Genomic DNA, 14,365 nt, shown 5'->3' with positions numbered 1-14,365 from the left:
ATATGAAATTTTATCTTGCTGCAATGGTCTGTTTTGCAGAAGGTATTTCCACACCTAACAAGAACAAGCCTTTCCAAATTGCTGTTAATTTTATTCATATTTATACAATCATTCTAGGCACTTCCCTTTATCTCCTCTAATACATAAGATCTTAGACTTGTTCCACTGTAGTTCTTCAAATCAACTTTAGTTGAGAAGCTGTTTCTCATGATGCAGCCTAGAGATTGCCCTCAATAGGAGGTATTTGAGGAATTCTGTAGGTTGCTTATGCTCAGTTTAAATTCCCATAAAGGCTATTTCATAACATGTCCTGGAAGCAGGAGAAAGAAATTTAGTTGTATTTGAAGCCTGAACCCTCCAACAACAGTAACATCATGGAAATAATACAAATTTTTGACCTTCCTTCTTCCAAGTAAACAGTTTTCATGTATTTAATTTATATATATACACACACACATATTTTTCAGTGCATGTTTATATATGTATCTATATAACATTAAGTAACATGTATGTAACATATTAAATAGCACATATGTGTCTATATTTCAATGTTTCAGCTATGATCTCTTGAAATAAGACCAGTCATGATCTAAATATGTTAGGCTGTTGAAATAAACTACTACAGGAAAGTCGAAAACAAAACAGGAAACTGTGATACATACACATGATTTTTTTTGTTTGTTTTTTGAAATCAGTCACCTGTAACACCTCTTATGCTATCGCTACCACACATGCATTAGCTTTACCACTAACACCCAAAGAAATATGCTGCTCTACAACAGTGGCACGGAGCAAGGAGAATCTCTTAATTCTACAACACATCACAGCCTGTATTTACACAATCTTGAAGCTCTTAAAACACACGTTCTTAATTTCTTTAGGCTTTCCTTGTGACAGCATTGTTTTAACCATGGTACTTCCAAGACATTGATACAGCGATAACGACAATACGTGGCCAAGACTGGCAAGATTTGAAGCAGTAAATATTACACACTATTAAAATGCAATAGCTGGCAGTCAGCCAACAACTCTTCAGATCCCCTTCCCAATTCAGGGCACAATATTCTTCAGGCACATACAAAGGCAATGGCTAATTGATGCCATTCAAATGGCATCCCAAACGCCACACACTTCTTTCAAATGTTCCAAGGGCCATTTAATGTATTCTGAGGGTAACATAACCAGTACAACCTAACATTATCAAACAGTAAACACAAAGAAAGAAACTTAGGGGCCCACTATTCTTAACTTAGAACATCACAAGTCTGATTTCTATTCCAAAAACTTGTTTCCTCAGAGATCTATTTCATTTATTCATTCTCTTCTTTAGGTGTGTGGAACTTCACTTACCAATGCAGGCATGGACTCTCACCGAGAGCTGGGTCCTCAGAATTATACTGTGCTTCTTGCCCCTCCTATAAAAAAAGAAGGGGGGGGGGAGAAGGGGGAGAAAAATACATAAAGATGAATCCCCTGAAGCTCAGTCACATTTCATGAATCTCCAGAAATACACATTAGGGAAGCATCAAGTGATAACTGCATATTTTAATTTTCATAGGAATATTTTAAAGTTAGGCATAGTCAAGTACAAAAAGAAAATGCAGGGTCAAAGTACAGGCTGCATACACATCCAGAAACCTGCTCATACACACTAATCAGGCTTTAAAGCACAAAGAAAAAAAGTGTTCTTCATGAAATGAGGCAACCTTAATGCTTCCTCCTTCACTCTGGCATGGTCTCAGTTTCATCCTGGTCTTAAGTAGAACAGCTTTATCTCAGCTCCCTGCTACATTCCTCATTTGTTTTGCAGACAAGTTAGTATTAGATGCATCTTTTCACCTGGAACAGAGTACTGTACTCGACTTCTAGGTACTCCACCTGCAAGCTGGGACCAGGAACACAGGCAGCACCTCACCTCTGCCCCCACACCTGCTCACTTGACAGAGAGTGGGGAATAAGAAAAGTCCAGGACCTTTTCCAGGTGTATAGCAGCATCCTCTCCCACTTTTCTCCAAAACCAAACATGCAGTTTACCTCCACGGAAACGCAAAAAGTGAATGGCTCCTAGAACTTGCTCAGATTCAACTTAGTTCGCGCCATGCTAACCCTAGACCTAGTTCTATATACAAATTGGAGACAACCTGAAAAACAGCACAACCTGAAAAACAGCGCAACCTTCCTCAGTTATACAATTCATGATTCTGCTGAGAGATGTCAGGGTCAAACCCTTTCGCGCAGACACCAAGCAGAATTTCCCCCCTGTAGGTAACAATCAAAACAAAACCACTATTTACCAGGGAACAGCAAGGTTCTTCCTTACCTTCATGTGTTCAACTTCCTACCCACAGTTGTTTCATGAAACAAAAATAATTTTCATTGCTTGAAACAAGAAAAGAATGTGTCTTATACCATCTCCCAGAACAATTTGCATAGAAAGGCAGGAGAGTAAACTAGTTACACATACTTTCAGGGAAATACCATTCTTGGAAGAACATTGGAAAAAAGCACAATAAGCAACTGAGAAGAATGGTTAATGTGAAATTATGTACCTGCTAGTAAAGGATTTGCTTCTAGGCTCAGAATAGCATGCTTTCTTTACAGTTTAAAGATCAGACTTTAAATCAAAATGCTCTGTAAAATTTCTGCTTGGACATTGGTAGGAAAAGGCTTGAAAAATATGAAAGTTGTCTTCAGTTCTTGGTTTGCAGGTTTTTTGAATTGCCAAGCAGCAGCATGCTATTTCCCTACAAGAGCTGTCCACAGTCTGGATTTTAAACACTTTACTGGAGAAATTCCAGCTTTAGACCTGACTCTTTGCCTACCTAAACTGTTCCCACAGCTCAGCAGGACACAACATTTTTCTGTGCTTCGTGTCCTGCCAACAGCTGCCCCTTCCCACAAGAGAATCAGGATTCCCAGAGAATGTTTGATTTACAAAGTACTTGAGGAACCTTTGTCAAAGCAGCAAAGTTAAAACACCAATAATACTATCACTTGTTGATAGATTGCTTCACTCACCTAAGATTTGTTTTATTCTTACCATGATACACTATAATTCTTAGAAAGCCAACTAAAATAAAAGGGTTCTTTTTCCCACCTCATCATTAGTACTTGAGAAAAATTGATGAGATTTCTGTTATGGAAACAGAAGGAAACAGTTCAGTGATTAGGGTGTTCATCTGGGACACAGGAAGACTCATTTTCAATTTCCCTCTTTTACCACAGGTTCCCTGTACAATTGCAAGCAACTTAAGGCCAGACCACAAAGGTGTCTACGTGCCAAATGAAAAGTCAGGCCTCAAATACTCTGAGGATATGAATTTAGTTTCTCTATGTCTCAGATCCGCACATGTGAAACGGGGACAAAAGCAACTGCTTATTGCATGCTTCTGTTAGGACTCAACTATTATCTAGCTCTTAAAAACATTACCATAACTTAAGCACTCTACAGCTTTTGCAGAAGGCCTATGCAAGTAATTTTAAGCAAAAATATATATATAAGAACACATAGGCCAGAGGGCAAAAATAAGCAGCAGTTTATTATTAGGCCATTAATTTTCAGTAAAATATTTTAACTAGCTATAAATGTTATCTTCCTCTGTGCATCAAACACTTGACCAGAAAATCATGTCCTCAAAAATAAGGAGATGAAATGTGGCAACAATAAGCTTCTAGCCACATTGGTGATTAAGAGCTAATTTGCTTTTTTTGCCTAAAAACAGTGGTTTATTCATGGTGAGGGGTTTTGAGGAGAAGGAAGTAAAGCATATTTGCTCCTGAAAGGAAACCACAACAGCTCTGTCCACCACAGCAGGGCCTACCGCTCTGGTGGCAAGAGGAACCAGCCCACCATCGCTGGCTACCAGCCACACCAACACACAAGGAACGCGGAAATACTTCTGCTCACTTTTCACTGAGCTGCCAAGGAACACCTGCAGACTCACACTTGGTTTTGCTAGGCTTCCATAACCTGCACCATACACCCTTCCACCCTGCATTCACAATGCTATTTCTCTTCTGTGACCGTCATATGCCCAGATTTCTGCTCTTCTCAGACCACAGAACTTGGGGGAAGGGGGGGGGGGGGGGGAGGAGGTTAAAAATTTTTGGTAAGTATCAGCTAGAAATCCTCTATCACATTGCAACATCAGGAAAAACAATAGAATAATGCAACAGAAAAGTCAGTGAGTATCTGACTTATTTTAAAATAAGCTCCTTGGGCTCCGTAGCCAGCCTAGCTATGGAAGAACAGACCAGATTGCAGTCTAAGCTATGCAAAGCTGCCTGCTAAGACCTTTATCGGCAGTCACAGAATAGAAAGCAGAAGGAAAAGGATATCTACTCTCAAATCGTGCTGTCAGATTGCCAGTTTAAAAATAAAAAACAACAAAAGTTCTAACATGTCATTATGTGATCCCTGCATATAAGAGATTTCCTGAGGGAATATTTGGAATCTCCCTAGTTTGAGGTCAATATGCTAATTCCAAGAAAGAGGAAGAAAAATGAAAACAAGGACCACAGCACATGGAAGTGGAGGTCCCAGGGAGATGAGGTTAGTGGCAAAAAGGGCAGAGTAGAACAAAGAGCAAAAAAACAGAAGTCTGGAGTACTCTGAATTATGGGCACCGCACAAGATACCCAGCCAAAAATTCAGTAAGTTACCAGGCTGCAGTTGCCCAGGTAAAGAAGCCTGCTTTATAGGCCTTTGTTTTCTTCAGCATTGTTTGTTTCTTCCTTTTTTTTTTTTTTGGGGGGGGGGGGGGAGGGAAGGGGAAGCTTTTCCCAAAATGGCAATCTTGCACTGCCCAATCATGGAAGCAGGGAGAGGCCTGCTTCCATGGGAATGGACATAAGGATGTTACCCAAGTATGCAGGGATGAGGCTAGAAAGGCCAAGGTCCATCTGGAGTTTAATCTGGCAAAGGATGTCAAGGACAACAAGAAGGGCTTCTATAAACACGTCAGTAGCAAAAGGAAGACTAGGGGAAATGTGGGCCCACTGCTGAATGGGGCGGGGTGCCCTGGTGGCAAAAGATACAGAGAAGGCAGAGTTACTGAACGCCTTCTTTGCCTCAGGCTTTAGTGCTTAAGGCCAGCCCTCAGGAATGCCAGGCCCTGGAGACCGGGGAGAAAGATTCTGGAGCAAGAAGGACTTTCCCTTGGTCAAAGAGGATCAGGTTAGGGATCACTTAAGCTGAGTGATACATACAGAAGTCCACAGCCCCTGATGGGATGCACCCACGAGTGCTGAGGGAGCTGGCGGATGTCATGGCTAGGCCACTCTCCATCATCTTGGAAAGCTCATAGTGATCAGGAGAGGTGCCTGAGGACTGGAAGAACACCAATGCCTCTACAGCTTTCCAAAAGGGCAAGAAGGAGGAGCCAGGAAACCACAGGCTTGTCAGCCTCCCCTCCATCCCGGGAAAGGTGATGGAACAGCTCCTCCTGGAGGTCATCACTAAGCACGTGGAGGACAAGAAGGTGATCAGGAGTAGTCCACATGGAGTCACCAAAGGGAAATCATGCTTGACCAACCTGATAGCCTTCTCTGATGGAATGACTGGCTGGGTAGATGAGGGGAGAGCAGTGGATGTTGTCTCCCTGGACTTCAGCAAGGCTTTGGACACTCTCTCCCATCACATCCTCACAGGTAAGCTCAGGAAGTGTGGGCTAGATGAGCGGACGGTGAGGTGGATTGAGAACTGGCTGAACAGCAGAGCTTAGAGGGTTGGGATCAGTGGCGCAAAGTCCAGCTGAAGTCTTGCAGCTAGCAGTGTCCCCGCTAGTCTTGTTCAATTGAGTCATCAATGACATCAATGCATGTAAGGACAGAGTGCCTTCTCTGCAAGTTTGCTGATGATACTAAACTGGGAAGAGTGGCTGATACCCAGAGGGCTGTGCTGCCACTCAGAGGGACCTCAGCAAGCTGGAGAGATGGGCGGAGAGGAACCTCATCAAGTTGAACAAAGGCAAGTACAGGGTCCTGCACCTAGGGAGGAATAACCCCAGGCACCAGTACAGGCTGGGGGTTGACCTGCTGGAAAGTAGCTCTGCAGAGAAGCACCTGGGAGTCCTCCTGGTGGACAAGAAGTTGAGCATGAGCCAGCAATGTGCCCTTGCACCACAGAAGGCCAATGGTCTCCTGGGATGCACTAGGAAGAGCAGTGCCAGCAGGTGGAGGGAGGTGACCCTGCCCCTCTACTCAGCCCTGGGGAGGCCTCACCTGGAGTGCTGTGTCCAATTCTGGGCTCCCCAGTATGAGAGATATAGAGCTGCTGGAGTGGGTCCAGCAGAGAGCTATAAAGACGAGGAAGGGACTAGAGCATCTCGCCTGTGAGGAAAGGCTGAGGGAGCTGGGACTGTTCAGCCTGGAGAAGAGAAGACTGAAAGAGGATCTTAGCAGTGCATTTAAATATCTGAAGGGAGGGTGTCGAGAGGATGGGGCCAGACTCTTCTCAATGGTGCCCAGCGACAGGACAAGAGGCAACGGGCATAAAGTGAAACGCAGGAAGTTCCATCTGAACAGGAGGAAAAACTTCTTTGCTGGGAGGGTGACAGAGCACTGGAACAGGTAGCCCAGAGAGGTTGAGGAGTCTCCATCCTTGGAGACGTCCAAAAGCCGTCTGGACAGGGTCCTGGGCAACACGCTCTAGGTGACCCTGCTTGAGCAGGGGGGTTGGACTAGATGATCTCCAGAGGTCCCCTCCAACCTCAACCGTTCTGTGTTTCTGTGATATTTCGCTCCCTGCCGTTCCCAGCACCAGATTCCATACAAAAAACTGCATTTTTCTCGAACTGTCCTGCCTTGATGGATTTGTTTGCCATGCCTCTCCCAGACCACTCTCATCTTTAGGGGAGACACACAACGAAAATGTGTCTCTGGGGTGTCTCTGTGTCTCTGCCCTTCACTTATCCTCTCCATTCCTCATGTCCCTGAAACCTCTAGAAATCAGAAGCAATCTTGCTAAGTTTTGGGGGGTTAGTCTTCCAGAAAGATGTCCCCAGTTGCAAAGCAGGGTTCATATCCTTCCAGTTACAAGACAAGGAAAAAGAAAATTAATGCAGCAATCAATAGAACAGCAAGCTTTTTCTACTCATCTCCAGGATTCAAAGCTGCTGGAAATCTAAAGCATCCATCCTCCGAGGCAACACGTCATGTTAAGGCCCAAAGACAGCTGTGCAACTAAACTACTTCTTGTATATACAGTCAGCCCATTGACCCCCGACAGAACTACTCATAGGGTATTTGTAAACTACAAGGCATATTTCTCCGTGCAAGGAAAAATTATCCATTTCAAATACACGTAAGTGTGTAGCACCCTCATTTCCTGTTCATAATTCATTTCACTATTGATTCCTAAAAATTAAACAAATAAAAAAAAAGCGGGGGGACCAGTTTTCCTAAGACATATATTTCAACAATAAACAAGTACCATCACAACTACTGAAAAAAAATACGTAACACTTCAGAAAAATTTCTTCACAACGCTAACTGAAATCCCTTCTCTAGAAAAACTGGTGAAGTCACTTAAAACTAAAGACAGAAATTCAATGAGGAAGAAGTTGATGACACCACAGTAAGCAACACAGGCCATGACAGGAACACTGAGATAGTAAAGTAGGACGGCGATCCTAGGAATCAAGCTGAATCAGAAACAAAATAGTGTGGGAGAAACTAAGGAAAAGCCCTTTCTGACTTCAACCTCTTTTCTGGAGAAGAGGCCACTCTTGTCCAGAAAACTACTATCTGTAGTTTGGGGATAATTTTCTAGTTCAGGCACTAAACTTACTGGAAAGTCCCCTTATGGGATGAGAAAAGTTAGATGCAATAAAAGTCAGAATTTTAAAAAAAAAAAAAAAAACTTGCTCTCATAGTAGCTGAGTAGATTTGTTTTTTAATGATTCTGTCCTGATCATACCAAAACTCCATCCACTGATTTGAAACAAATGTGCAGCGCTTTTTTGTTTGAGCTATTGCTGCTGCTGTCTACAAGTCTTTATTATTAATGTCTAAAACGTCCTATCAAAGACTCACTGAGGCTTATCAGATAGAAAAGGAAACTTGATCCTTTTTTTCAGAAAGTGTCACTAATTAAATATAAATAATAAAGGCAGGAGATAGAAGATTAAAATAGCTTAGTTTCTCAATGCTTGTATTAACTATTATACACTTAAACTAGTATCAGATTTTTCTGAACAAAGTACAGTAAAGGTAGTATTATATACGAGATTTCAATCCACGCATCGTGAAGGGTTTATTCAAAAATATTTACCTTCCACCAAGTCAGGGGAATTATGAGACACTAGTTTAGGACAGTGACCCCTGAATTTCTCCAGTGTAAAGTTGTGTTTTAATGTTGTGCAGTAGATTTTACATAGCTGATGCATTTACAGATTATTGACTAGGAGCAGGTAGGCTAATTTTCAACTCCTGATATCACAAAATAACATTAACATTAGGATTAGCTTCCAAAAATGACCACATGCCCCGGCAATAATTCAAGGCAGCACTTAAACATATGGAATATGCAAAAAAGTGATAAAAGGCAATAAAATGTCCCTGCAGAGCAATTGTGAGGGCAGGGGGAGAAGAGTTCTGCAATCTATACACCCATATACAAATGGAAAAACTGTGACCCTGTAGCCACAGTTTGACTTTCCAGCGACTGGCATGGGACATCATAGTACAAGAGGCTTATTTCAGGCCTTCAGCACGTAGCAGTAGGCTTTAAAGCTTTCCTGAGATGGGGCTTTTTGCTAAAATTCAGCAGTACAAGCCATCATAATCACCACCCAGCATCGCTCATAATTCCCACTTGCCACCTACCAAATTATCCATTTTTTTCCAAGAATTCAGTCACTCAAGTTTAATTTTTCAATGACATAAATCCCAAAGATAAGTACCTAAAAACAGGAAAGACTATAAATCAGAACCAATATACTGTTGTAATTACAGATTGCAAAGGCCTATAAACAATGAGAAGTATAGAGCATTTTACTATCAGAATGAATAGAAGCTAAAAATAACATTGACGACGTTTTGGCAGATATGCTCAATTAATGAGGTTTTGCCACTCTTCCAAATTATTTCCAACACTAATGAAAGTATTAAAATCCACCCTATCTGTGAAAGTCCCCTCTTTCCGGTTCTGTAAAGCAGCTACATGGTGAGCAGTTTTAAAAGACTGAAACTGCAAGACAGCATAAGGCACCCTAAATCTAGTTTCCTTATAAATGCTGCAAGGGCTGTTCTTCATACTTCCATACATAATTCACTAAAACTCTCAATTTTAAATATAAAGAGGATACAGCTGCCTACCTTCTGGTTAACGTTAAAAGGATCTTGCAGAATGAAAGAGCAGAACTGGAACCCAGCTGGACATGAAACATGGAAGGTCTCACTCAGCATTAGCAGACATGCTGCTACTGACAGTCACTTTTGGTTATGTTTTCAGCTGGATTCAATCCCTTTAGATGACTTTGCATTTTCACTGAAGTGACTTTATAATTTATAGAATACAAGCTAATAAGCTATAGAGGATAAGCTAATAGTGCTATGCAAAAGCCTACAATGCTGTTTCTCTGTCCATTCCCCAACCCCCTTCCCATACTGCTGTAGCACTATTTTAACCCCTCCAAGACCCAAAACTGAGGTCCTCTAATGTCAAAGGTCCAATGTTCCATCTACTCCAACCTTCTCATTTCCTTTGCTTTACCTTAACATAAGTTTCAGGACCCTAACTGACCAGAAGTCTGAACTCTGATACTTTTGACATACACAAATCATCCAAGATGACAGAATAAGAAATGGGAGGAAAAATGAAAAAGAGTTTGTATTATCATCTTGGAACAGTAATTTTTAAGGGCTAATCCAGATCAGTTTTCCTTATGTTCGCAGAGAATGTCTATACAATCAGCTATATTGTTCCCCTCATCCTGCAAATCAATCAACCAGAAGAAGTTGCTAATGTCTTAAACTAACACATAGCAGGTATTATTGTAAGTGTTATATATTAGTTCTTCAGCAGTCTATAGGGACCCCTGACTTCTCTGGGTCCCTACTGAGATCTGTAGTGGTCTCCTGGAAGGACTGGATAGCAGGTAGTACTCAATCATCAGAAAGAGAACAAAAGAACACATGGACCTAAAAAAATAAGCATGGTAGAAATGAAACAATCACATAATAGCCTAAGAACAACGTAAGAGAAAGTGAGTGCACACAAACATGCATTAACAGTCTTACCTGCACCATATTTCATTCCTTCCGAAGGAAATGGAGAAATAGGAAGGCAGAGAAGAGATATCAAGAAGCAACCCGACAGCTGTAACCATTAACTATCTACATCTGAGAAGGTCAAGTTTGCTAATCTTACCTGCTTATACATCAGAACAATTTTTATGCTTGCTAAGATTCCGGCCCATTACAATTTAATGTAGTTTTTGCCCCTCTTTTCCAGAAAATCTACGTATGATGTTCATTAATATAAACGATGTATTTTGGGGGGGGGGGTAACCTCAAACTTCAATATGGCACAACTTCCCTGTCTACCTCATTTCCCCATGAACAGCCCTGAACACTCAAATTGAAATCCAAGCTCTGTTCTACAAGCTCTCTTCTACTGTATCTTCCAAAATTGTGGAAGAATGAATGAATTCACAAAATTCATTTTGATCAATTTTCTTTCCTGTTGGTCATCCTGTTTTCAACTTGCCCAGTCTACCAAAATCAAAGGAATTTAAATGCCCAAAATTACAAACATGAAAACTCAGTACAGAAATATTTAACAAGGTTTTGACGTACTAGGTTTACCACATAAAACGCTAATCAGAATAAGAATAAAAACATGTAGACTATCAAAAATTGTGGAATTCTTTACTGAATTCTCTTGACTAGCAAGCAGTATTAATAATAACCTTCCTTGCAAAGGAAGACCATTTTCAAAAACCCGTTACATCGGAAATTTGACACACATCAATTTAATAGCGACCACTTTACAATAATAAGTGCCAAGAAAATGGGTAACTAAAAATCATCCATGACTTCATGGCTTCACAGTCTACTCAGTTAAGTGATGTTAGAAATGGGGGAAGGGAGGAGGGCAAAGGGGTTCGTTAAATTTGGGGGAGGTGAAATCAAAACATACAAGAGAATTATATTCAAACAGGCTTGATTTATTAAAAAAATCTATAAGGTAACAAAGACTGTATTCTACTCTTAGCTAAGGCCTATGGGGGCAGGAGTTGAGGTTAAATTTCTTTAATGTACTATAGCAAGTGTGACTGGCTAGTATTTATATAAAATGCCAAAAAGTATTTAAGTGTTACCTTATTAATTTACAGATATTAATTTAATAGCCTTAGTACTCAGCAGAACTAGAGGAGGTAAGTTTCACATATACCGATATCAGATTCTGTCTAAATAAAGGATTCACTGATGCTAGGAGATTAAGTCTTCAGAGTTACAACAATACAGCATGATCTCTACATTAGACTTTTTTAATAAGCAACAAGCACATGCTAGCAACTCATTGATTACCTTTCATCCTGAATATAAAAGCTTTATTTTTTAATGCACTATACTACAAATAGCTGGAATATTAATATCTATTTCAAAAACTTAATTTATAGGACATTTTGAAAATAACACTTACTGTCTTGAGTAGTTATCCACTCCAAGGTAAAGCCTAGGGGAAAGCCTAGCAATTCCTTGACCAGAAGGGACAAACTTTACAGTGGGAATATTGCATTAAAAAAAAGGGGTGGGGAAAGTGGAGGGGAGGGATACTTTGCCCCATAGCATTTCAAGAAAATTTCAAGAGTGATTTTTAAGGCTGCCTACTTTATCAGGACACAGGCATTCCACCTTCTCAGGTCTATAACAACGGGTTCATATTTTCAAAATTGACTTTTCTGTGTAAATATGTAGGTATGATTCATTGCTATTATTAGCAAGGAAGACCACAGTCAAAGGTTATCTTTGTGTGATACGAGAATGCTATTCCAATGCTTTATTTCCTGATGAACCTTTCTTTCAGAATATGAAACTATTCAGACCCTCTAATATTTTGATAAAGGCCTAGACATTTCAATTCAATAAATTTAGTTACATTTAAAACTCACTGATACTTCTGAAAATTGAAAAGTTTTCAAGCTTCCTAAACGATTACTTAATATCTCAATAAAAGGAGAACATTAAAAGCTGTTTACTCTTAAAAAAATAAAAATCAGACTATACTCTTCTAGGCTTCTTGTATTTTGCTTTCTAGGGAAAGGTAATTTTTGCAAAGGAAGATGCACACAAGACTTAATGATGAAAAGAGTCACAGGTGTGTCTAACACAATGACAGAACAAGTGTGTTTTACTAACTTTCTCTAGAAATGCAGTCTGCAGCCAAGCAAGCTTACTATTCTTCACTATACTCTCAAAAAAATCTCTAGCTCAGACAGGTGAATCATAAAAAGGTCATCACAAGTGAAAGCAAAGTCTGATACTATTAGGAGCCATAACTGTATGTTTTAATTCAAGATCCCTTCCTTGGTACCTTTCAATCCTATACACAAAGACCGTCTGTGCTCTCACTCTTCACTAAGATTTATACATTCTTCCATTTTTGAAATATTTAAACATAAGAATGCTTAAACACATGATGCAACCTTCAATCTGAATTTTCTGTTAAGTGGTACGTGAATTCATAAGGCTTAGAGCAAATTGGTGAAATCTCATATCTGTATAACATCTACTTTGGATTACACTATTAAAACAACCACAGTGATGTCTGCGAAGCACCTTGTTGCAGGTTAAAAAACAAAACAAAACAAAAAACAAAACCATGTGAAATGCAAGATAAAACTTTAAGTGTTAGGATCAAGGCTTACCCTCTTCAGTTTCACTAATTTAAGGCAAAAGGGTGAACTTAGTTCCTGGTAAGCAGCTATCAGCACCTTTCTCTTATTAGCTTCAGCTATTATTACACAGAGAAGTTTCCCCCATTGCCATCAGGCATTCCTACTATCAGTGATCTGATTAGATTCAGTATTTGTAAATCACTTGCAGCACAGCCAGCTCTGAACTAACCACCCATCAATTTAGCTTGCCCCCAGCCTCTCTCGAAACAATCAGCTGTTACTTTCATCATCCTTCATGACCACTACCAAAGCAAATGCAATGGGTTCCTGAATCAAGCTTAACTAACTTTATGACTCTTGTTAGTTTACCCTAAAGAGGGCATAGGCTGGATGAAAACTAACCTCAATTTCATAATCTAGTAGATCTACCAATTCACACTACATATATTGAAAACGTAGTCAGATTTGGCCAGCATATAAAGCCAGCTTAACTTGACAACTTACCATACAACAAATCTGCATCTCCTATTGTCCAATACAACAATTTAAGTGTTATGAAAACCTAACACAGATGCTGCTCTTATTGAAAAAACTTTCAAAGCCCACACGCATATCACATGCTTCACGTTTTGCTAAAAGAGAGCCTCTGAGAGCATTCAGGTTTCTTGGTGGACCAACCTTCTCCAGTAACCACATCCATGTTTCCAACAGGAACAGTTTAACAAGAACAGCATCCAACAACAATCATTAAGCTTAGAAGTGACCCGATTCCTTGGAGAGGAGCATGAACAACAAGCCACCAGAAGCAAACGTGGCAACAGACCTGCTCTAAGTACATTATTTTTGCAAGACTTTCACATTTTCATTTCAGCACCCACGCACTACGGTCTTAACTTTCAGATAGCGAAAAATGCTTCTCCAATAGGGCACTGCCTCATCGCCACTTTGCCTCACAGTTTACAGTACTCCATATCATCAGTGGAAAATGAACTTGTGGAGTGCAAAAAAGATGGGAATTTTTGCCAGAGTGCAAGCACTTCAGTTTATCAGGTTTTCCCTGAAACAGAGCTGCAAGCCAACACACACACAAAGGAAAGTGTTCAATATATTCATCAATGACCTGGAGGAAGGGACAGAGCGCCTGCCCTGCAAGTTTGCTGATGATACTAAACAGGGAAGAGTGGCTGACACACCAGAAGACTGTGCTGCCACTCAGAGGGACCTCAGCAAGCTGGAGAGATGGGCGGAGAGTTCAACAAAGGCAAGTGCAAGGTCCTGCACCTAGGGAGGAATAACCCCAGGCACCAGTACAGGCTGGGGGTTGACCTGCTGGAAAGTAGCTCTGCAGAGAAGCACCTGGGAGTCCTCCTGGTGGACAAGAAGTTGAGCATGAGCCAGCAATGTGCCCTTGCACCACAGAAGGCCAATGGTATCCTGGGGTGCACTAGGAAGAGTGTTGCCAGCAGGTGGAGGGAGGTGATCCTGCCCCTCTACTCAGCCCTGGGGAGGCCTCACCTGGA

At 40.8% G+C, this 14,365-nt stretch overlaps 1 protein-coding gene across 9 annotated transcripts in view; it reads right to left on the bottom strand.

Annotated features, from left to right (window-relative positions):
• The window catches only part of FHOD3 (formin homology 2 domain containing 3), a 414,657-nt gene that overhangs the window by 356,387 nt on the left and 43,905 nt on the right, over positions 1 to 14,365 (bottom strand). For all 9 annotated transcript variants that reach the window (XM_068936172.1, XM_068936173.1, XM_068936165.1 and 6 more), the window contains one exon: positions 1,351 to 1,415. In XM_068936172.1, the coding sequence (XP_068792273.1) occupies positions 1,351 to 1,415 (65 nt within the window). The remainder of the gene's footprint in view (positions 1 to 1,350; positions 1,416 to 14,365) is intronic.

Source organism: Struthio camelus, chromosome 2, assembly GCF_040807025.1.
Source record: "Struthio camelus isolate bStrCam1 chromosome 2, bStrCam1.hap1, whole genome shotgun sequence".
NCBI classification, from domain to species: domain Eukaryota; kingdom Metazoa; phylum Chordata; class Aves; order Struthioniformes; family Struthionidae; genus Struthio; species Struthio camelus.
Note: the sequence above shows the minus strand (reverse complement) of the source record. Positions and strands in the feature narration are given on the sequence as shown.